Here is a 24,545-nt window from a genome sequence, read left to right as displayed (position 1 = left end):
ACAAAAATTATGGTACAGAATTGGTTGAGAACCTTTCGTTAAATTATCTTCCAAAAATCACATTAATATTGTTACGGAATCCCAAAGTTGTTACGGAATCCCACCTGCCGTCGCTCGAACTCGAACCCGGGATCCCAACAAGTCGAGCGATGACGATTGACCAGGCTCGATCGATCGGGAAAGTTCGCCACGGAACTCAGAGAGGAGAGAGATAACAACAACAACAGCAGCAGGAAGAGACACAGAGAGAGACACACAGAGGCAATCGGCTTACATTTAACCTACTAGTTTATATGACTATTACAACAAATACAATGTGATACATCAGGTAAATACAAGCAACAGAATCAACAGCATGCAGATGCAATATAACAACAGCATTTAAAGAAAACAACAAATCAATACATTATACAATATTCATGTCACAAATAATTCACGTTACAATTAACGTACACATTAACGATACAGTTCAGAGTTCTTTTCAGTCTTTAAAGACTATATCAGAGTCTTTTTTTTTCTCTCTTTCTTCTTTCTCCTTTTTTTGTAACACGTATCAATACAATTCTTTTTACATAATTCACAATGTTCGATTCTTTAACATAATGTCTTTATACATTTCTTTTCCAGCCTTTTAGCACTGTTCTTTCTTTTCCACAACAATTCTGAACATAAATACCACAACTCTTTCCTTCTTTTTCTTCACATATCAAAACATAATTAAACACATACCGTAGTCCATCTCTATTAGCTGCTTAATCCTATTGTATGTCTTCCTCAACCCCTCATCCTCTCACTCTACTGTCATACTCTCGTGACTGTCTTCCTCTTTCAGTACACTGTCACAGCAGAACAGCCACTGCTAAATCCCAACTGCCAACTGCCTTTTCATCTCTCACAGCAGAAACAACTTGCTCTGTCCTCGACTGACTTGCCTCTCGCAGAGTTTCCAGCCGACTGTGTTTACAGCTCAAAGTTCCTCCTTTTTAAGGGGTGTTTACAACGAACTTTCCTTGACCGGCACAAGGCCAAAGGTCCCCTGAAAGCTCATTACTCCTTCATGAATCCGACAGAACAATCGGTTTATCCCAAAAGTAGGTCGCAATCAACTGTCCTTAAATTGAACTCACAACAATATGTTGGTAAATAAAAAAGTTAGAGTTGTTTAATGAAACCAAACTAAATTTATGATTATGTTAAAAATTAATTGAAACACATAGAAATATAGTAATAAAAGGGTTAATGAAGTTAGAAGCAATAGCTTCAAAATATAATCAGGCAAAATATCAAAATATGGTATTGTGGAAACAAACTGCATGGTATCATTGCTACACATGTGAATGATGTCCGTTTTTCAGGTTCAAAGATCTCTCAGACCCAAGTTATAGATGAAGAAATAGCAGAGTTCCAATATACATGATTAGATACTAAAACGAATGGACAGAAAATTAAATTTGGACAAGATGAATATATATAGAAATCGAAATATATTTCAATAGAAAATAATAGTAATTTAAAAGATAAAATATTAGCAAGAAAGATTGCAGAAGTTAGGCAACTGATAAGTCAACTAAATTGGTTAGTCACACTAACTAGACAAGATTTGAACTATGATGTCAGTGAGTTAAGCTCTATTCTAAAACATGGAGTCTATTAGTGACGAAAGCAAAGAAAAGTCTCACCAAGTTATTCCAGAATTAGGAAATTTTGATTGTTTACAGTTAGTGGCATATAGTGATGCTTCGTTCACTAATATATAGTGATGCTTCGTTCACAGATGGGGGATCACAAAGAGGTTATATTAGCTTTCTGGTTGGTGACAACAATAGTTACATGTCTATCGCTTAGCAATCTAAATGTATTAGAATATCTGTTAAAAGTACTCTAGCTGCAGGAATCTTGGAAATAAATAGTTGCCATGGCAGAAGTATTATTTTTTAATGAAAATTTTTTATTAGAATTGCTACATTTAGAGGATAAAATTGAAAACATTAAAAGAGCTTGCAAGACGGACAGTTCTTGTCTTTATGATACAATATACTCAACCACTAAAAGTTTAGACAAAAGACTTTATATAGAGATGGTGGCCATCCTAACAGAAAAGACAGGCAAAAAGGAAATTGCAAATATCTCAATTATTTCAACAGATGCAGATTCCTGCCTCCCTGGCATGGAAAGGGGCACCATCCTTTAAAATTCTTGGGTCTACATCAAAACCTAAAGAATATAATTGTTAAAGCAATATTCTTCCTTTTTCTTGAAAGCTTGGTACTAGCATAACATGACAACTGCCAGTCACCCATCAAGAGAAAAGTGAAAAAGGAGGACAAATTCTTAACAGTATAAGGGAAATAATCCATCCTGAATTATTGGAAGAAGAAGAGGAACTGAACAGATGAAGCAATAGGAAGTAGTGAGAAGGATATTGAGGGCTTTGTTTGTCTCATGTGGAATAAAAGGCTGTTAATGATGATGATGATGATAATAAATGCTACTAAAAAGAAGTAGGGTGTTTATTTACATTCCAGGATATCCCAGAGAAAAATATCATAAGCTATAATCTTAACATCATAATACACAGATATATGTATGAATATATTGGATATATCTATGAAAATTTTATCCGGTGTCATAAATTCAGATTTGAATTTAATTTTCCCCTCCTCAAATTTAATTTCTTGACAAACTTTACCTTGTCTTCCACATCTTATCGCTAGACACCATCCACACCCTATCTGCTACCAGGAGCTTCCTCTTGACCAGCCAAGTTATTTGAAAACAAACCAAGCAGTCTAAATGGCCATGAGAATAATGCTCCAGTGCACATTTATGGCTAGACGGCCAATCTAACCCCCTAACAGACCAAACCTGAAATCCCTCCAGCAGCCCCCACTCCACAGAATATCTCCTCCAAATAGGTAATAACAGCATGTTGAAGAGGATGAACATTAGCACTCCATTTTGGACAGCCATAGAAAGTGCTCCAAATCAATGACAAAAACCATCCCACCAATACAGTTAACTACAAGAATGAAAACCAACACAAAAACAACAGAAACAATCAGAGACAGAAGAGCAATGATGGTACAGAGCCACCACGGCTACAGGAAATAATCAAAGAGAACAACAGATTACAACAGTGCTACCACCCCCACCACCAACAATACAAGCAAATGATAATAATACTAATGATAACACACCCTGGGTATGGTATGAAAGTGTATCCGGTTGTGGCATCACGACACAGGAAGAACCATAACTACCTTCAGGTCACCGTTGGGCAAAGTGTAGTACTTGTAACCCCAGCCCGAGACCTGGAAATACCAGGTTGGTATTGGGGAAGGGGGGATTAAGCCTGTCTAATGAGAGGAGGAGTCCCTTTAGCCTTGGTCAGCTACCTATCTTGAGAAAGTGACTCAATAAAAACTGATGGTTATGTAACCTCAACACTAAAATTCTCAAGCGTGAAAATGTCAAATACAAAGATATAAAACAATAGATTGAATGAGACTGGTACTAAAAACAGTGTACACAAGAACAGGTATGCACTCTCAGAGCCTTGGCTTCCAACCCACCTAGTGATGGTGTCATGATATATTGGTGATTGCACAACCTTACAAATGGCTCCCTTAAATGAGTGATGTCAAAATTGAATAATAACCACAACTGTGCTAACAGGACTAGAATTGTTAACAGTGAAGGTGTTGCACATAGCAGGCAGGGAGTATCTGATCAAGCTCTAGCAGGTTGTCATCAAGCTATTGATCACCACTAAAATTGCAATCAAAAGCACAAAAGAAAAAGAATGAAATGGGAAAAAGATGTAAACAAAATAGTAACAGAATGCTGGCTGAGAAGTGAGCCAAATAAAAGAGGCTTCATGAATCAAATGAAGAGAATATAGAATAAAAAGTGACTGATAGACCAAGCAAGAGCAATCTGTAGGAACAACTGGATTACGGGAGTAGAGATTGAAGAAATTCAGAGGAACATAATAAAAAAGAGCATAAGGAGAGTGAAACAGCAGTAGCAGAAAGTGGTAATGAAAAGGTAAGAGATGAACATGAAACAGATGGAAACTGCAGAGTACCAGAGAATAGTGATAAAGTAAATAATGAAGATGATCTAGATGGACAAGGGACAGTAAGTACAGCACAAGACTTGAATGATGAGGAGGAGATTTTAGAAATGTTGCGAGGTAAAATGTTTGATGGGAACAATGAAGTACTACCAAATATAAGATATATGGACAGAAAACAAGTGAGGAAAGCCACAGGCAAAGTAAAAGACGTTTTAAACTCAATTAAAACAGATAACATCAGTAAAACATATCAGCTAATCATAGCTACTGCTAATGTCGTAGCTAACATAGTAGGCTACAAGCAAAAAAATTGAAGCAAATGAAACGAAAGAACCAAGAGGAAGAGAATGAAATTGGAAAAGACATGGAAAGAACTGGGGCAATTGAATAGGATAATGAGAGGAGAGCTCAAGAATAAGGTAGTAATCAGAAAATTGAAAGGACAGTACAAGTCAGAAGAAATGAGAAATCAAATGGTACATGAAGAATTGACACAAAAAGTGACAGGATGACAAGTAGATAAATGCTATGCTTCAAGAATCCCTTGAAAGGGAACATGGAATCAAATTTTCGACCTATAACCTGTTTACCACTAATGTTGAAGCTTATAACCAGTGTCTTGGCGGAGGAGTTATACAACCATCTGGAAAGTAACTATTTACTTGCGGAAGAACAGAAAGGATGCAGAAAACAAAGTAGGGCAACAAAAGATCGCTTATTAGTTGATAATATGATAATTAGAAATTGTAGAAGCAGACTGACGGGACTGAATGTAGCATGGCCAGATTACAAAAAATGCATATGACATGATACCACACAATTGGATAAATAAAACAATAAGCATGTTTGGAATAGTAAAAAACATGGAGAAAATGCTTAATGAAAGTATGAGACATTGGAATACTGAAGTGATCGGAGGAAAACAAATACTTAGAAAAGTGAACATTAGACATGGAATATTCCATGGTGGCAGCTTATCTCCATTACTGTTTGTATTTGGCCATGACACTGCTCACTAGGATACTATGAAATGTTAAAATTGCTTAAGATTTGGGAAATGGAAACAGACATATAAATCATCTCCATTTCATGGATGATATAAAGGTTTATGCAAAAAATGAGAAACAGCTTGAAAGTCTTCTACATATAATTCATATTTTCTCAAATAACGGAGGTATAGAATTTGGGATAGAATTATGCGCTATATTGAAAATGAAAGAAGGAAGATTTGAAAGAAGCCAGGGAATTGAAATATCAAGTGGTCAAACAATGAGATCAGCTGAGAAAGAACAATGGTATAAGTACTTGGGAATGCTGGAAGCAGTATGAAGAAATGAAACAAATTACCAGTAGTGCGTACACAAGGAGAGTCAGAAAATTATCGTAGTCAAAGCTGAATTCCAAAAATCTTATTGAAGCAATAAATTCAAGAGCAGTATCCTTAATCAGATATGGAGTTAGAATTATAGACTGGACCAGAAATGATAGAAAGAAACTTGACAGAAAAACTAGGAAGTTGCTGATGATGTATGGAGCCCACCATCCAAAAGCTGATATCAACTGGCTGTACTTGAGGAAAGACCAGGGTGGAAGAGGCTTAATAGCAGTAGAAGAATGTGTACAGATAGAAATAAAAAGTCTAGTAAAGTATTTACAGAGCAGCTTAGAAAATTTACTAAAGACAGTTAATAATATAGATTGCCCCACTAGGCACCTTAACAATAGACTCCCTGTCCTTGATAGTGAACTTCCGTTTGACACTGTAAACAACAGAGTGCGGCTCCTCAACTCCAATTACATGAAACCCATAGCTTCTAAATATGTTTTTCACAGGAACTCAGCTTTGTCATACTATATGAAAATGAAAATACTGTTAGTAGACTTAGTTAGGATAATGAATAACATGTCCCCCCTATGCGAACCCAATGAAACAAGAAAACGTACAGAACTTCATGCACCATATGCAATTCTCTGGATATGACCAGAAAGAGAGGATTCCTGTATACAGGAGAGCGAGAAAGAAGTTAGATAGCATTATATGTAATGAAGCTGGTGGTACCCACACAAGATACAATGGTAAAGACAGAGAGTTTGTGACAAAGCAAACAAAGTAAACACATGGTACTGGGTTGACAAATTAACCCTGGCATTAACTGTAGAACTAGAAATGTCTACAGCATAAGGTGCATAGAAAGTGTTTGTGAAGACAAGAATATAGCATACATTGGCAAAACATCTAGAAGTATTGTGGGGAGATTACAAAACTCTACCAACATGCCAAAGGCCAACATGGAGGCACACTTGGCTGACCTGACATAGGCATTTTATCCAAGCAGCTGAAGGATCCACCACTCACACAAATACAGGCATACATCCTCATAAATGAAATGTCCCCTGTACTAAATAGGGAATACACGTAGAATATATATATATATATATATATATAAAATAGTAAAAAGTGAAAAAACTACAGAAGGCTTGTTTTAAAAGGTTAAAAAATATATATTTGAGTCATTATGTCTGAAGAATGTTATAAATTTTTTTCATACAATGACATAGTTTTTGAAGAAAGACCGGTTTCGCGTTCAGCTTTTCAAATTTCTTACATCGTTATGTTTACGTTGAGAAGTGTAAAGGAGAGTGAAAGAGAGTTCCAGATAAGGAGAGGTAATAAGTGATTTCTTCCAGTGTAAGGGAGATAATCGCTTAATATTTCTTGCCTTTCTTTTGGAGCGAGTTTCTCTGTATAAGAATGTTGGAATGGTTAAGTTTGGGCTTGTATTTTTCACTGGTGAGTTGGTCAATGTTATGTGCCTCTAAAGGCTTGATCTTAGACATAGAAAAACTAAATGAAGAAAAAAGAAATGAGAATTGTAAATCAGGGCAAGATATTAATACTGATGAATCACTTGTAAATAATGTTGTGTTTGGAGAGTTATATTGTCTTAATGCCTTATTATCTAACACACTCACCAGTTCAATTTCCACTCATTATTTATATTTTTTCTTCCAAAATTTTTGATGCCTTTTGCAACCTGTCCATTATTGGAACTGCATTCTTTTTTGTCTGTTTGTGGGCATGTGTGTGCTCAGCATGCATGTGTGCTTGTGTGTGCACATGTATGTATATGCATATATGTATGCATGTGTATACATACATATGTATGTATATATTCTGCATATTCATGTGTGTGCATGTTTGTGTGTACCTCCTTGTGTATGAGTGTCAATGTGTATGGGTTTCTATGATGATGTACATGCATCTGTTATACATGGATGTGTGTCCCCACATGCGTGTGTGTGTGCTTGTCTGTCCATACTACCTATGTACCTATCTATCTGTTTACTTACATATCCATTTACCTACCTGTGTGTGGGTGTATATATATATATATATATATATATATATATAGTGTAATAAATAAAATATATGCATACATACATATATGTACGTACCTACATCTACATGTATATATACATGCATATATAAATATATATACATGAGTACAGGACACTACAAATAGACGTGGAACTCAACGAGAAACGAAAACGTAAAAACAAACATGGAAACGGACCTTTTTTAACAACGAAAAAACAGAGTACAAGACAAACTACACAAGGAAAAATCCCCTTCATCAGCTGTCCCTAGTTCAACTCCAGCGTGTTTCGAAGGTGAGGACAGAACACGACTCATCGAACTAACCCTTCCTGCGAAAGAATTAAATAAAATTACTTCGCAGAGGGGTAAAAACAAGGAAAGAAAAAAATGTGACAAAAACAGGACGTAAAAACGATACAAATAAAATTACAAAATAAAATACAAAATAAAATATAAAATAAAAATACAATTACAAAAAATACAGCGCAAGAAATAAAAACAAACAAGAAAACAAACACTGAGGGCCTTATTTTGGCCTAGACGAGGAAAGATTCTTAAGAGCGCTGGAAGGACATGTGTTCTAGGGACAGCTGATGAAGGGGAATTTTCCTTGTGTAGTTTGTCTTGTACTCTGTTTTTTCGTTGTTAAAAAAGGTCCGTTTCCATGTTTGTTTTTACGTTTTCGTTTCTCATTGAGTTCCACGTCTATTTGTGGTGTCCTGTACTCACATATATATATTTATATATGCATGTATATATACATGTAGATGTAGGTACGTACATATATGTATGTATGTATGCATATATTTTATTTATTACACTATTGTATGACTGAGCGCCCTTGCGCCGATTCGATTCGTTTCGTTTCGTTTCATCTCCTCCAAGTAAGTTTTATATATATATATATATATATATATATATATATATATATATATATCTTATGATAAAAGGCAGATTTTCTCTGCCTCTGACTATGTTTGTTTTTAATACAATTGTACCATATAGAATTTCTTCAATTGGAATTTACCTATGATTTTCGAAGTAGATTCGATTGGGTCATGGCATATACATTTTTTTCAATTTCACCCCCAATTAAGCAAAAATTCGAGAAAACTCAATATTTTACGATTTGTCTCTCTCATTTCAAATGCTTTACTCCTGCTATTACCACACTTTCTCCTACTTTCTCTTTGCAAGTGTATACCACTATCATATCCTCTTTCTGCAACTCTTATTCAACATCACACATTCTGCTACTTTCTCTTATTAATGCTTAAACCAATCCTCAAAAAAAAAAAAAAAAAAGGAAACAGATCTGTCACTAACTTTTCGTAGTATTCATTGGCGAGCGTACTTCAGTCATCAATTGTTGAAAGAAAGAAATTGTAAGCTAAGAAGGTGTGTGTGTGTGTGTTAGGAAGTGAAGGATAAAAATATGGCAAGAAGTGGACAGATGTACATATATATATATACATACATGTGTGTGTGTGTGTGTATATTAATATGTGTGTTATCTCTATATAAAGCTGAAGTTGTCTGTGTGCAGCAGGTTTGGTAGCCTTCAACTAACACTATCTCCTCCGAGACCCTATGGCGCAAGTTGACCAAAATTGAGAGTATGGTAGAAGAAGGGTTGCTCTTCCTTCCGTAGAAGATAAAATTCAAATCGGACCATGTTAATACCAAAAATTATTTACATTAAAAAGGTGCTTTTTTCTATGAAAATACCTATTTTTTACGATTTTTTCACTGCTGTGTTGCCACTTTTCGGTGTATTTCAACCAGAAAAATGTTCACTTGAAGAGAGTAACAAGCTACATAATGCAAAATTTTTACTTTTCAAAAATTCCAATTCCAGCGGGTCGAAACAAACCCGAGCAACGCCGGGCGATACTGCTAGAATATATATATACTAACAAATGCAAAGCTTTACAAAACAACGACAAAACCAACGATTGAAAAATGTGAACGCCTGAACTGTGGAACCTGCCCCAACCTGCTTGAAGGCTCGGATTTCCTTTTCAAACAAAGACAGAGGTTCACAATTAAAACTAGTTTCACCTGTGCCTCTGAGAACCTAATTTATGTAATAACCTGCTCGGGTTGCGGTCATCAGTACATTGGACAAATGAGTTTAACTTTGAGAAAGAGAATCACTCCGCATAAGGAGTGAATCCGTTTCCCCGCAATAAAGACAAATTCCTCTCAGTGAACACATAGAAAAATGTGCAGGTAACATCAAACCAAATTTCACAATATTCCCTTTCTACCAGTGCAAAGACGCAATCTCTCAACTAGAACACTTACATAAACTCTTTTCATTGAAAAATACAAAACACGTCTTAATATGCACACATAACCAACTTTTATATTTTTACATATTACATTACTGTACATAAATCCCCTACTAAACAAGGTCTTTTTTTTAAAAACCTGTCTCTTTTCTGTACACATATTTATTCCCCACCCATTACCAAAACCTGAACAGTTACCTCCCTTACACACAACAATAATAATAATAACAACCAATTACCTCCCTTTATTTGTCTACTTGTGAAGTCATTCACTCGTGAATTTCAACACACACAACATGGACCAAATTTCTTCTTAAGAAAAAATATATATTCATATAAATTAAACATCATATCATGAATAGCGATTCGATATATTAAAAATTATATTAAAACCATGTAAGTGTGCATATTTTCTTTTTTAATTTCTTATATATATATATATGTGGCAGATGCTCTGGAGCATTAACCTCCGAAAATCTGCAGAAAATAACTTCCGTCACTTTCCAGGGGGAAAAACTAGAAGTAGTTGATAGCTTCCGTTATCTAGGTGACCAAGTCAGTAGTGGGGGTGGGTGCGCTGAAAGTGTAACTGCTAGAATAAGAATAGCCTGGGCAAAGTTTAGGGAGCTCTTACCTCTGCTGGTGACTAAAGGCCTCTCGCTCAGAGTAAAAGGCAGACTGTATGATGCGTGTGTACGAACAGCCATGCTACATGGCAGTGAAACATGGGCCGTGACTGCCGAGGACATGCGTAAGTTCGTGAGGAATGAAGCCAGTATGCTCCGATGGATGTGTAATGTCAGTGTACATACTCGACAGAGCGTTAGCACCTTGAGAGAAATGTTGTACCTAAGAGGCATCAGTTGTGGTGTGCAAGAGAGACGATTGCGCTGGTATGGTCATGTGGCGAGAATGGATGAAGATAGGTGTGTGAGAAAGTGCCAATCCTTAGCAGTTGAGGGAACCCGTGGAAGAGGTAGACCCAGGAAAACCTGGGACGAGGTGGTGAAGCACGACCTTCGAACTTTAGGCCTCACTGAGGAAATGACCAGCGACCGAGACCTTTGGAAATATTCTGTACGTGAGAAGACCAGGCAGGACAAGTGAGCCCAGCCCACTTATGAATGCCTTCCCTCCCTTGGACACAAAGACCTGTTGAGGCAAGCGAAGTCGATATAGAACCTCATCCGACGACAGGCACCCATGCCAACCCCCTTTGCTTGCGAAGACATGTTGGGGCAAGCGAAATCGAAATCGAATTGAACCAGCCAGGATCCCTGGTCTGGTGGTACGTAAAAAGCACTATCCGACTCGTGGCCGATGCCAGCGCCGCCTCCACTGGCTTCCGTGCCGGTGGCACGTAAAATACACCAATCTGACCGTACGACAGGCACCCATGCCAACCCCCTTGCTTGCGAAGACATGTTGGGGCAAGCGAAATCGAATTGTACCAGCCAGGATCCCTGGTCTGGTGGTACGTAAAAAGCACTATCCGACTCGTGGCCGATGCCTCCACTGGCTTCCGTGCCGGTGGCACGTAAAATACACCAATCTGACCGTACGACAGGCACCCATGCCAACCCCCTTGCTTGCGAAGACATGTTGGGGCAAGCGAAAACGAAATCGAAATCGAATTGAACCAGCCAGGATCCCTGGTCTGGTGGTACGTAAAAAGCACTATCCGACTCGTGGCCGATGCCAGCACCCCCTCGTTTGGCTTCCGTGCAGGTGGCACATAAAATACACCAATCCGACCGTGGCCGTTGCATTAGGAAGGGCATCCAGCTGTAGAAACACTGCCAGATAAGACTGGAGCCTGGTGCAGCCTTCTGGCTTTCCAGATCCCCGGTCGAACCGTCCAACCCATGCTAGCATGGAGAACGGACGTTAAACGATGATGATGATGATATATATGAGAAAGTTGGTGTGTGAAAGCACGTGGTTGAATATATAGAAAATAGTAAAGAGTGAAAAAACTACAGAAGGCTTGTTTTAAAAGGTTAAAAAATATATATATTTGAGTCATTATGTCTGAAGAATGTTATAAATTTTTTTCATACAATGACAGTTTTTGAAGAAAGACCGGTTTCGCGTTCAGCTTTTCAAATTTCTTACATCGTTATGTTTACGTTGAGAAGTGTGAAGGAGAGTGAAAGAGAGTTCCAGATAAGGAGAGGTAATAAGTGATTTCTTCCAGTGTAAGGGAGATAATCGCTTAATATTTCTTGCCTTTCTTTTGGAGTGAGTTTCTCTGTATAAGAATGCTGGAATGGTTAAGTTTGGGCTTGTATTTTTCAATGAAGAATGTTTCCTTGTTTAGTCTAATTTGTGTTGGTGTTCCGATAGCACATTGGTAAAATGGAAAGATTAAAAATTGTGGTAGTAGTTGCTTTGCGCATTTCTCAATGTGCTCACTAAAAGGTATCATTCTGTATTCTGGGAATGCAATCTGTTGTCGATGCAGTGTGCATCTACGTCTGAGTGATAGTCCCGTGGACCCCACGTAGTTTTGGTGGCAGCCCGAGCATTTTATGACATAAATTATGTTTTCAGAGGCACAAGTAAAATTAGATTTGATCTTGAATTTCTGTCCCTCTTTGAAGAGGAATTCTGATCCTTCTAGCAGGTTTAAATGCTCGGGCTGCCACCAAAACTGTTATCATAAATCATTGGCTAGGGACTCAAACAAAAATAAAAATGATAGCTGAACATTAATATATCTGCTCAACTGGAATCAAACTTAAAAAAAAACAATGTTTGTATGGACAGACCAACCAAAATAAATGTGAATTCAGGACAATTTTATAATTAGTAATAGACATTGAAAGTATGGGTTGTCAATTATGAATTAACACAAAAAATATTTTCTTTGTAGTGTTTGTTCTATGTCATTTTTAGTTGTATCCTTCCTTTACAACTCTTCTTTATTGTTATTGAAATTAGACTGTTACTTCTTTTCACATAAGAATGGAGTTACAAGTAAGAAAAAATAAACATTTTTCATGCCTGTATATCTTCACTTTGAATCAAGGCTCCATAGCTACCTGAGCCACTCAAGACATTTATGCTATGTACAGAGAAAGCACAGAAATGGTTTTCACACTTCAGGGAGGGAAAATTCAACCTCACATTCTGGCCAACATATTCAGTTCAATGAGGATCAACTGAACTAGTCCATCCATGAAGATCCACACCAACCCACCAACTCACTAGGGAAAATAGGATACTCTCATGATACCACCCTCACTCAATGGATGAGGATCAAAAGCTGAGTGCATGGGTACCAGATACTCTGCTTGAAAGAGACAGACTCCAGCACTCTGCTATTGCTGCATCCACATAAGACAATGATCTGCATTTGGTGGGATTAGGAAGGGCTAATACACTACAAAATACTTGCAAACAACCACACAAACATTGCAGAGCTTTACATTTAGTGAATGCAACAGCTCAATGCAGCTGAGATGATTTAACTGGCAACACAGCATGCTTCTTCAACATAACAACACTTGCCCTCCTGACCACATCACTAATTTGACCAAAATAGAAAGTCTATTTCAGAGATATGTATGGTAGAATAGATTACATATAGAATTACATTGATTCTCTTAATAAACACTTGTGGAAAAGATATTTGGCACTGAAACTCACCAAGTATTGATCATATGAATAATGTTAAGATGATTTGTTTTAATTTATATCATTCATTTTGTGAAAATCAGTAGCATTGGTTATAATTGCTTAACTAGCTAATTAGTTGTTTACTACATTTGCAATGGAGAGAGTGAACAGAAAACTACTTTTTCTCTGTGTACATCTTTCACCAATACACCTACACTCATTCTTTATAACAATATTCACACATGATGGCTGTCAACTCAAATGAGTATGACCGTAGATCTTGGATCCTGCCAATAACTCACAGAACTTGTTGCAGATTCAACTTTCATACAAATTCTTGTGACTTCTTAGTTGTTCCAGATCATTCTGATGATTTTCTCTGAGCACCTTCATGTGCCTAGATAAACCTGAGTGATTAATACATGTTTTCTTGCAGACAGTGTATGTGAGGCTGGCCCCAGTAAGAAAGCTGTAGTTTGTAATAGGTTTTTCTGCACAAAAACATACATATGCAGCCACATATTACAGACTAGGTGAGGACAACTGAATTGTCTTTACCTGCTGATCTCCTTATGTGTGACCATTCATTTGCATTTCACTGAAATGTGCTTTCAGATTTTCCTATTACATGAAATGTCTTTTTGCTCCTGTTCTGAAATCTCAATCTGTTTTAGATTGTCCTTGAATTGCTTTCTTGGCATATGTTATACTTGAGTTCTCTATACAACATTTGCTTGGGAATTCTGCTGTACCCAACATCATCAACCCAGTGCATATGGTGATAGTGGAAGTGGGCTTCAATACTCATAGCATTAGCTCTTTTTAAAATGTTATTGTCATGAGTATGGGTCATCCAATGGATGCCCAGGATGTTTCTCAAACACTGTTGATGAAAGTGTTTGAATGTTAGTTGATGGCAGTACACTACACGTTTCACACAAAAATAATAAGCATGTCAGTATACAGACATTGGAGACTGCCAACTTGGTACTATTTTTCAAGCCTCTCAGGGATAAGACATGACCCTTCAGAGTGGTAAAGACGTCAGTTGCCCTTCTTGTTCGTGCAGTGATCTCTTTGTCTAAAAAGCAGTGTCAGTTGATAGTGCTATCTCCATATATAAACTTGTCGACTGCCTTCAGTTTGTGGCTATCAATATAGATAGCTGGCTCTATGTATGGCAATCCAGGTGCAGGCTGGTACATTAGTACAGTTTTGTCAAGGTTGATGGTGAGGACAAAGGCCTTGCATACATACATGCTTGCATATATACAGGCATGATTATGTGGTTAAGGTGTCCATTTTGAAACTACATGGTTTTTAGTTTGATCCCACTTTATAGCACTTACTATTACTTTCAGAAAACCTATGCCTTATGAGTGAAATTGGGTAGGCAGAAACTGTACAGAATCCTGATGTATATGTAAATGTGTGCATGCACACACGTGTGTTTATCTCCATGTTTTCAGATTGATACTATTTGGACAGCAATGATGTGCGTAAGTATGGAATAAAGCACCTACTTTATTTAAAAACACAAAAGATGTCAGATTAGGAAGAGCATTCGACTATAAAGTACTGTTTCAATAAGTCTTGACAAACCCATGTCAGTATGGAAAAGTTTCCACCTACCAAATTTCACTCCCAAAGTATTAACAGAATATGTTTGCCCAAGATGCTGCAGAGTGGGATCAAATCAGGGATCATATGAGTGAACTTCTCAATTATATAGCCATACATGTGCTCATATCATAAAAATAATATAGAAAACACAGAAGGAAAGAAAGAAAAGGAAAAAGGCTATTAGTGGAATAGAAACTCAAATAGTATAACCCTATACCCTTAAAACAACCATAGCAAGGCTGAATCTAAATACTAGCATGATAAATCTTTGAAAGTAAATAAGAATAAATAACTACTTACTTCTGTTTTTCAGTTTTATGTTTTGTATTGATTTGTCTGACTAGTCTCTCCAAATTTTTTCCATATTCACTTTCTATTTCTGAGATCTTCTTAAAAAAATCCTCCATTTCAAGGACAATGGCCACTTCAGTGTCCAGTCTATACTCCAAACATTTTAACTGGTCATTTAACTGCTGCCGAATATCTGAAAAAGAAAGACAAGTTATAAAAGTATACAACATTACAATATTAAAAAGAAAACAGTTTTCGTTGCTGTCCCAAATTCATAGATTTCAACTATTTCAGAAAAAGGTAAAGATGAAGTCAAAAATTTACAAAACAAACAATGAAATTTTAGTTAAGTTCTGGTTTCTAGTTATTATTTTTTATTGCAGGAGTGGCTGAGTGGTAAGTGGCTTGCTTATCAACTACATGGTTCTAGGTTTAGTCCCACTGCCTGGCACCTTGAACAAGTGTCTTCTACTATAGCCTTCAGTCGACCAAAGGCTTGTGAGTGGATTTGGTAGACGGAAGCTGAAAGAAGCCCATTGTATATATGTGTGTGTGTGTGTGTGTGTGTATACATTTGTGTCTGTGTTTGTCCTCCCAACATTGCTTGATAACTGATGTTGGTGCGTTTATGTCCCCGTAACTTAGCAATTCAGCATGAGGCCGATAGAATAAGTACTAGGCTTACAAAGAATAAGTCTTGGGGTCAATTTGTTCATCTAAAGGTGGTGCTCCAGCATGTCCACAGTCATATTACTGAAACAAATAAAAGAATAAAAGAATCTGATTTTATTTATTCATTAATTTTTGTGTAATTGCTGTTGCTATCGTACTGCAAGGAGTAATTTACTACTACCACTACTGCTGATGATGGTGATGATGATAATGATGCTAAATGATCTTTTCCCTAAGTGTGAAGGGATGATCTTTGTGTTAGAACAACAATGCTGTATAGTAGTGAGACATGGGCTTAGAATGCAGAGAACTTAAGAATTTTTAAAAGAAATGAAAGAAACATTTGTTGGATGTGCATTGTGAATGTGCATGAAAGAATTAATACAAAGGTGCTAAGTGAAAAATTGGTTATAAGAATAATCATTCTGGGTTCAAGAAAGAAGACTGCACTGGTATGTGATGTATATGGATGAAGACAATTGCATCAAAAAGTGCTGTTCACTTAATGCAGCCAGAAAGTTGGAACCAACACAAAAGGAAGACACAAGATGACAGGGGATGAAGTGGTGAAAGCTGACCACAGAACCCTAAGCCTGATGGACAAGATGACAAAGGATACAAGGATTTTTAGCAATATGGGGTTCTCAAAAAGCATGCTCTCCTCAGCAAAACTGAGTTCTGGAAGTGGTATATTTTAGGTTCTACATCCGTTACAGTGACTTTCATCCAGTCTGTATGTTTTATGGCACAACTACCCAACCATATATCTGCCTCGCTCTAGCAACTGTATCATCATTACTACCCATGTAGTTTACTGCCTTCACTCTTCAGCATCTATCAATCTTCCTCACCCCTCGTTTACCTTCCCATACATTTCTTACAAATCATCCACCCACTTCTCCTCAGCATATACCAGGGATAGGGTAGGGCATCTTATCATCATTATTTGTCTTGCTGCACCTAACAATCATTTTTCGTTCTCCACCCCCATTTTTCCTTCTACTATATATGAGTAGCAATGCAGATCCCTCTATGCTGTAGTTTGAGTGATCTACAGCAATGTTTTGAAGTGCTTGAGAGAGGACATTTGGCAAACACAACTAGATTTGAGGAGTGTAAATAATTGGATTATTCATTGAGCTCTCTTCACTCATGAGTTTTTTTTACCAAAATCAACATGGTATCACTTCTGCCCTATTAACCAAATTTAGCACCTACAGACTTCCATCTTTTCCCCAAGATAAAAATGCAGCTCAATGGTCAGTGTTTTAACACCAATGTCAAGACCCAGAGCAAATATGGGTCTCACCAGCGTGACATAGAGCGGTAGGAATATGGCTGCTTTGAGCATTTCGAATGACCGTCGAATCAAAAACAGAACACCGCGTGCTTTGTTGGCAGCATGGACGCACTGGGCCGAAGGTGAAAAGGAAGAATCCACCAAGATACCCAGGTCCTTTACCAGGTCAGTCCTCTCCAGCAGCAGACAACCCGGCTCAAAATCAAGTTGAGTTGCAGGAGAAGAGCCAACAGGCAGATGACAGCACTTTGACACGTTCAGACACAGGTCCCATTCGTTAGACCATCTCCAAACTTGGTGGAGGCATCGATGAAAATCCTCTATATCACCGCAAGGAGCGACCAGTTTGACATCATCGGCAAATAGAAGGGTGTGTTGCGTGACGTCATCGGGCAAGTCATTTATGAAGACTAAGAACAATAAGGGCCCAAGCACTGAACCTTGAGGCACGCCACTGCTCGCACTGGAGACCTCGGACAGCGAACCATTAACTTGGACTTGGAAGGAGCAATCTGAGAGGAAGGCACCAACCCATCGTACAATATCCGGATGGAAACTATATGCTTGAAGCTTGACAAGTAATAGGCGGTGGTTTACCGAGTCAAAAGCTTTGGCAAAGTCCAATAAAACGATGTCAACAGTATCACCATCATTGAGGATATGCGTCACCAATTCTTCCATTACCAGTAAGTTGGTCAAGCATGATCTCTTCGGCACAAAGCCGTGTTGGGAATCAGAGATAGAGGTTGTGTTTTGGAGGTGGAACAACATACTTTTCTTAAGGATGGTTTCGAACATCTTGCTGATTATTGAAGTAAGGGAAACCAGTCAGTAGTTAAGCAGTACAAAAACAACAAAAAATGGAAGGTGCAGTTATGTACAGGTTGGCATCTTACTTTTTCGGTCTCATAAATATAATGCATTTTGTGGCATTATTTCAAGCCAGCCGGCTTTTTTTGTGCAAATTGCATGATTGATTGATTGATTCTAGTTTCAGCTCATGAGCTGTGGCCATGCTGTAGTATCGATAGCAACAGCTGATGTACTTGCGCGTACAAATGCATGTTCCCACGGCTTTATCGATCACATTCTCACCTGGAATCGATTTTTGTAATTTTTTCAAGACTTATACATGCCCTGATACCGTCAGTATCTACATATCAAATTTGAGCGCAATTGGATGGAGGATGCCGGAGATCCTAAAAGACACACACACACACACACACACACACAGAACGGATTTTATATAATAGATATACTAGACTACCCATGACCCGTTGGGTCACCAATAGTTCAAGGTTCCTGAAAAAAACTGTGTATCTTGGGAATCAGTGGGCTGATTTATGTGAAACTTCTGTTATTCACAGTTCAATGGTGCCTTACTTTCAAAGCATTTTCCCCATTATATGCTGGTTTGGCTATTTATAAAGGTGTAGTGACGTCATATTCCAGTGTGCGCACACGCAACGTCATTCTTCAGTGTGTGTGTGTGTGCGGACGTCCTTTTTCAGTGTGCATGTGCGGGGTTGGAACCTTCTGGAAAGGCATAAGGAAGTTCCCTCATGCACATGCGCTAGAGACTGAAGAATAAATTCTATAGCATTCCTTAATAGCGTCGGGGACTTGAGACACGGCGATAGAAGAGAAAGGACGTATTTTCATACGTGTGATCAGCTTATTCTCCTGTCCCAGACGCTTAGGATTTAACCTGTTCTATTAATGCTGAATTGTTGTAAGAATGGATACCAGTATACCATCGTGTTTCATTGTTGAATAAGAGAATAAAGAATTGTATATATTTCTAAACTTGCGTTTCGTTCCTGACTGGTAGTTACTAGAAACAAAAAGAAAGGAAATTGTGTTGCACCCAAGTTGCATCCCAAAAGTGTAAAGAAGCAACCAGTTCCCTTTACAAAGGTACAAAAAAAAAAAACGTGTATCTTGGTACTTGATCCGATTTATGCAAAACTTATGTATTCACATGAGCATCTGATTCATGATGTTCCACGCTTTTGTCTCTTTCCCTATGTTTCATCAGATGCTCAGCTCTCTGCGTGTCCAATTCCTAATCTCTCCTGCTTCTGTCTCTTTTCCTCGGTTCTGCCAGATGCTCAGCTCTTGCTTTATCAGTCTCATTGATCCTTCTATTTGCATGCCTCTCCCAATCTTGGGTAAATATTTCGTAAAGGACCCATTCACAAAAGGTTTGTTGTGAGTGCATTTCGAGTTTTTTATCACAGGTATTTTTCAAGTGCAATCAACGTATCTCAACTCCAAACCCAAAGCAAGCCACTTTCTTCTGGAAAAGAAAGGAGGAAAGGGTTGTGGGGACCTTGGTTTTCCCCACCAAGTGAGTTTTGTTTCATGAATTTCTTCTTCTTTTCCAGGTTATTGTGCATGCTTTCAATGAATGTAACATTGAAAAATGCATAAACGGCTCCTTTCCCCAGAAAAGGAAAGATTTGGCTGCTATTTCTTGCACAACATGCTACCACATAACAGTTATTCCAGCCCTTTTATCGAAAATAGCTGTTACATGGTAGCAAGGCATGCTAGAAATAGCAGCCAAATCTTTGGAGGTGAGATATGTTGAATGCATTCAAAATAAACCTATGGAAAAAAAATATTTTACACTAAGGTTATGAATGTGTCTTTTATGAAATATTTACCATATTTTTTAAGTCATTTTCACTTCAAAATATTTCAAAAATATGCCAAACAAATTTTTGTAATGGTATTCATTTGAAAATAACTTTTAAAAAGATGATAATATCGTCTGTTCAAAGAAAGCTAAAATATAAATACTTACTGTACAAATGACTTACATTTTAAAAATCACATTCACTTAAAAATATTTTTAAAGATTAAAATATTGTGCTTAACAAAAATGAAAATAGAAATATTCACTGTAAAAAACAATTTGTATTTTTACATTTGCAAATTAAACTCACTAATGTGATTAATCGAAAGGTTAGAGGTCGACTTTGCCTTTCATCCTTTCGGGGTCGATTGAATAAGTACCAGTTACGCACTGGGGTCGATATAATCGACTTAATCCGTTCGTGTGTCCATGTTTGTCCTCTCTGTGTTTAGCCCCTTGTGGGTAGTAAAGAAATAGGTTAGAGTTTCTTCCCTTTTAGGTTAAGTTATTTTCAGAGTATTTTCCCATTATGCACCGTTTTGGGAATTTATACCCTCAAAACCCCCAATATCTCAAGAATCACGGGTCCAATTAATGTGAAACATGTTTTATTCCATTTGTATTCACATTTCAGGGTCACTTTACTTTCAAAGTATTTTCCCATTATGCACAGGTTTGGCTGTGTAACATTGCAAACAAGCAAGCAAGATTGAAGTTAATTTCTAATAGTATATATATATAAAGAAGTTTGAAAATGCCACTATATAAGATAAATTTTAATTTTCTTAGAAATTTTACATGTTTCGGTTCTTGAAAAAATGAACCTTATCAAAAGTATTTTTAAAAGTTAAGTGTAATAAAAATGTTCATAATTGTTTCTTACTGGTCTCAACAGAATCCACATGGTTGTTTTTAGCTGTCTTATGTGTCCAAATGGTGAGTGGCTGAAATGGCAGTAGCAGCAGTGACTGTTGGTCATAGTAGTAGTAACCGTGGTGGTGGTGGTGGTTGGGGTTGCAGCAGCTCATTGGTTGTAGCAGCTTAGCTGTGGCAGTAGCAGCAGCGGCAGCAGTGGAGAACTGTTGATCATAGTAGTAATAGTAGTGACCATGGTGGTAGTGGTAGAATTCCATTTTTCTTTTCGAAAGACCAATGCATTGTATTAATGTTCTTGGCCCAGGGTGTTCAAACTTGGTCCAAATTTTCTAATGAAATAAAGTTCTTTATTTTGGCGTTGAGTGAAGGTTATGCTGTCACTGAATTTGTAAAGTGGGCAAGTTGTGAATTTGGGATTTATGCATCGCCATCCTTTTTCATAAGCTGTTTTTTGTATGACTAGATGCAATTCAAAACCAAAGAGGAAATAATTCACAGTCACTAAAGTGATGGGAGTACCAGCATTGCTAGAAATAAGAGTCAAAGAACTCTTTAACCACAGAAAGCAAATTTTCTATTTACTGACATGGGAGGCAATCTCTCCACCACAATTGAGTGGCATTAGATTGATATGCCAATTTCACATGAAATTTAATGCTCATCAGTAATGCTTACTCCATTGTGGGTGAATTTATATTCTATCCTGTCAGTATATACAGATTTTATGATAGGGATCAGTGGCTGATTCCACAAAATAATAATTAAAAACTGTATGATAATTAAGGTGGCTAGATGGAATTCAAAGCCAAACAAGAAATAATTCACCGTTACTAAACAGTGGCAAAGGGTGCAGGGAGCACCAACATTGCTAGAAATAAGAGTTAAAGAACTCTTTAGCCACAGAAAGCACACATTCTATCTACTAGTTTTGAATTGCATTGAACTCCTCCATGAGCCCCAAGTCCTAAGGTCAGTTCTCAGCACTTCATCTCATGTCTTCATGAGTCTCCCTCTTTCACAGGTACCATCCACTTTCAGTGACAGGCACTTCTGTATACAGCTGTCTTTACTTGTACATGTCACAAGTCCAAACCAATGCATTCTCCTCTCTTGCATATCACATTTAATCCCTCTTATGCCTCACTTTTCTCTCAATGCAGTTGTGCTTTATTGGTCATGCACACTGATGTTGCAAATCCAATGGAGCATACTACCTTCATTCCTCTTCAGTCTATGCATGTCCTCTATATTCACAGCCCATGACTAATATAGAAACGTAATATATATATATGGATCTTTTCCTTTTGAACGGCAGTTTTCAACAAAATTTGTAGTTAACTAAACACTTTTAAACTTCGTATACTGGTAGAATGTGTCAAAATAAAACATTTTTTTCTCTTGGCTTTCTTGAGAAAATTGTAATTTGTAAGTTTAACGTAGTTTAATTTTTCGAATTTTAACCAATCAATGGCCTCTATTGAGCTAAAATCATTTGCTGCGTCTAAAACTGAGACAACATCCTGTCACTAACCCTAACCCTTTCATTTTTTTTTTCCTAATTGTTAAATTAAAATTATTTTCCATTGCTTTCATTTTAGCCTTTTGTTTTTCTTTTCTTAATTGTTATCCTTAAATTAATTAATATAAGTGGCTATATTTATATTGAAGTGATTTTACTACTACTACTACTATTTTTACAATAATCATTTCTTAAATATAGCAACGAAACACATGTCGTTATTCTACCAAATATATACGATTTCATCATCATCATCATCATCATTTAACGTCCGCTTTCCATGCTAGCATGGGTTGGACGGTTCAACTGGGGTCTGGGGAGCCCGAAAGCTGCACCAGTCCAGTCAGATTTATTATTTTGCACATTACTTAATCATCTGTATCTTTTTTATCTTATATTTAATATTTCTATTATATGTAATTTTCTAGATGGTGTAATTTAATTTTTCATTTTGAATTGATAAAAGGTGGGTTTTCTAATTTATATATATATATATATATATATATGCGTGTGTGTGTGTATTCACATATATATATGTATATGTATACATTCACACACACACACACACATATATATATATATATATATATATATATATATATAATATATATATATATATATATATACATACACACATATATCCATATACATATATATAAATATACAGATTAGAAAATTACTATTTTTAAATCTCACAACATGAGATACTCAGCAACAGTACTTTGTAGTAAAGATTGTGTGCCAACATAACATGGCAGTCCTGGTTTAGGAGTAATGTTGCTGTAATTTAGCCCCAGGAGACATCATCTCCAGCTGGCTGTACGACACAATCTTTGTCCTTATATTTTCGAACAAGGGAAGCTAGCACCCCCACTCAGCTCAAAACAATATCTGTGTATCGCGATTTCTGGGTTATTTTCGTTCATCAGCATAGAATATTTGTTCAGCTAGAGGTGGCGCTGCCTAATTTGCATTCAAAAATATAAGGACACAGATCGTGTCATATAACCAGCTGGAGACGATGTCTCCTGGGGCTAAATTACAGCAACATTAGTCCTAAACCAGGACTGCTATGTTATGTTGGCAAACAATCTATACTCCAAAGTACTGTTGCTGAATATCTCATGGTGTGAGATTTAAAAATAGTAATTTTCTAATTTATAAATCAGTGACTAGTTGTCTCTTTGAAAACTATATATTTCGAATAGGAATTTGGCAGCGCCACCTCTAGCTGAGCAATTATTCTGTGCTGATGAAGGGAAATAACCCAGGAATTGCGATACACAGATATTGTTTTGAGCTAAGTGAGGGTGCTAGATTTCCTTGTTTGAAAATATAAGGACACAGATCATGTCATATAACCAGCTGGAGACGATGTCTCCTGGGGCTAAATTACAGCAACATTAGTCCTTAACCAGAACTGCCATGTTATGTTGGCAAACAATCATTACTACAAATATACAGATGCTCATTATATATATATATATATATATATATATATATATATATATATATATACTACTCCTGGAACGCATAATCAGATCTTTATTATTGAATCTTTAAAATTTATACTTCAGAATAATTATTTCCTATTTGATGACACATACTATCGTCAGAAATGCGGAATTGCAATGGGAATGAAAGCAGCCCTTGGTATATTGAACCTAATAATGGATTATTTTGAATTCACCTTATATGAAGTATCACTTCAGAAATATGGTTACTCATTTTACCTCTACATAAGAGAAAATTGGAGAAGATACCTGGATGACTGTTTTATCATTTGGAAGGAGAACATCGACAAACTTTTGGATTTCAAATCAACACTAACTGATATAAATGGTAACATTCAATTCACAATGGAATATAACAAAGAACAACTACCATTTTTAGACATCATGATAAAAAAAGTCAACAATCAAATCATAACTGACATCTATTATAAACCAACTGATTCAAAACAATATTCCCTCTTTAACTCATGCCATTCGAAACACATCAAAATAAATATCCCTTTCAATTTGGCAGAAAGGATTTGCACAATAGTGTCCGATAGAACAACTCGGGACCTTCGTCTTCAAGACCTCAAAACAACACTTACTGAAAGACAATATCCAGCCTCACTTACAGATGAGGGTATTAAATGTGCCAAAAAAAATTAGACAAAAAAACACTAAGAACAACAAAATATAACATCGCACCTCATCTCAAAACATTACTATTTATATCAACACACAACCCCAGAAACAGT

At 36.9% G+C, this 24,545-nt stretch overlaps 2 protein-coding genes across 12 annotated transcripts in view; both read right to left on the bottom strand.

The window, feature by feature from the left end:
- The window catches only part of LOC115210217 (SLIT-ROBO Rho GTPase-activating protein 3), a 410,133-nt gene that overhangs the window by 212,224 nt on the left and 173,364 nt on the right, over positions 1–24,545 (bottom strand). For 2 of the 4 annotated variants that reach the window (XM_036502155.1, XM_036502156.1), the window contains exons 1-2: positions 20,783–21,047; positions 15,296–15,479 (exon numbers count right to left, since the gene is read on the bottom strand). In XM_036502155.1, coding sequence (XP_036358048.1) covers positions 15,296–15,479; positions 20,783–21,032 — 434 coding nt within the window. In that variant the 5' untranslated portion in view covers positions 21,033–21,047. Of the gene's footprint in view, positions 1–15,295; positions 15,480–20,083; positions 20,089–20,782; positions 21,048–24,545 lie in introns of those variants that run through there. The other 2 variants (XM_036502157.1, XM_029778687.2) reach the window with 2 other exon arrangements.
- LOC115210218 (serine/threonine-protein kinase Nek4) overlaps positions 1–24,545 on the bottom strand; it is a 505,173-nt gene that overhangs the window by 416,748 nt on the left and 63,880 nt on the right. The gene's annotated exons all lie outside the window — the stretch shown is intronic.

This window comes from Octopus sinensis, linkage group LG4 (assembly GCF_006345805.1).
Source record: "Octopus sinensis linkage group LG4, ASM634580v1, whole genome shotgun sequence".
Taxonomy (NCBI): domain Eukaryota; kingdom Metazoa; phylum Mollusca; class Cephalopoda; order Octopoda; family Octopodidae; genus Octopus; species Octopus sinensis.
Note: the sequence above shows the minus strand (reverse complement) of the source record. Positions and strands in the feature narration are given on the sequence as shown.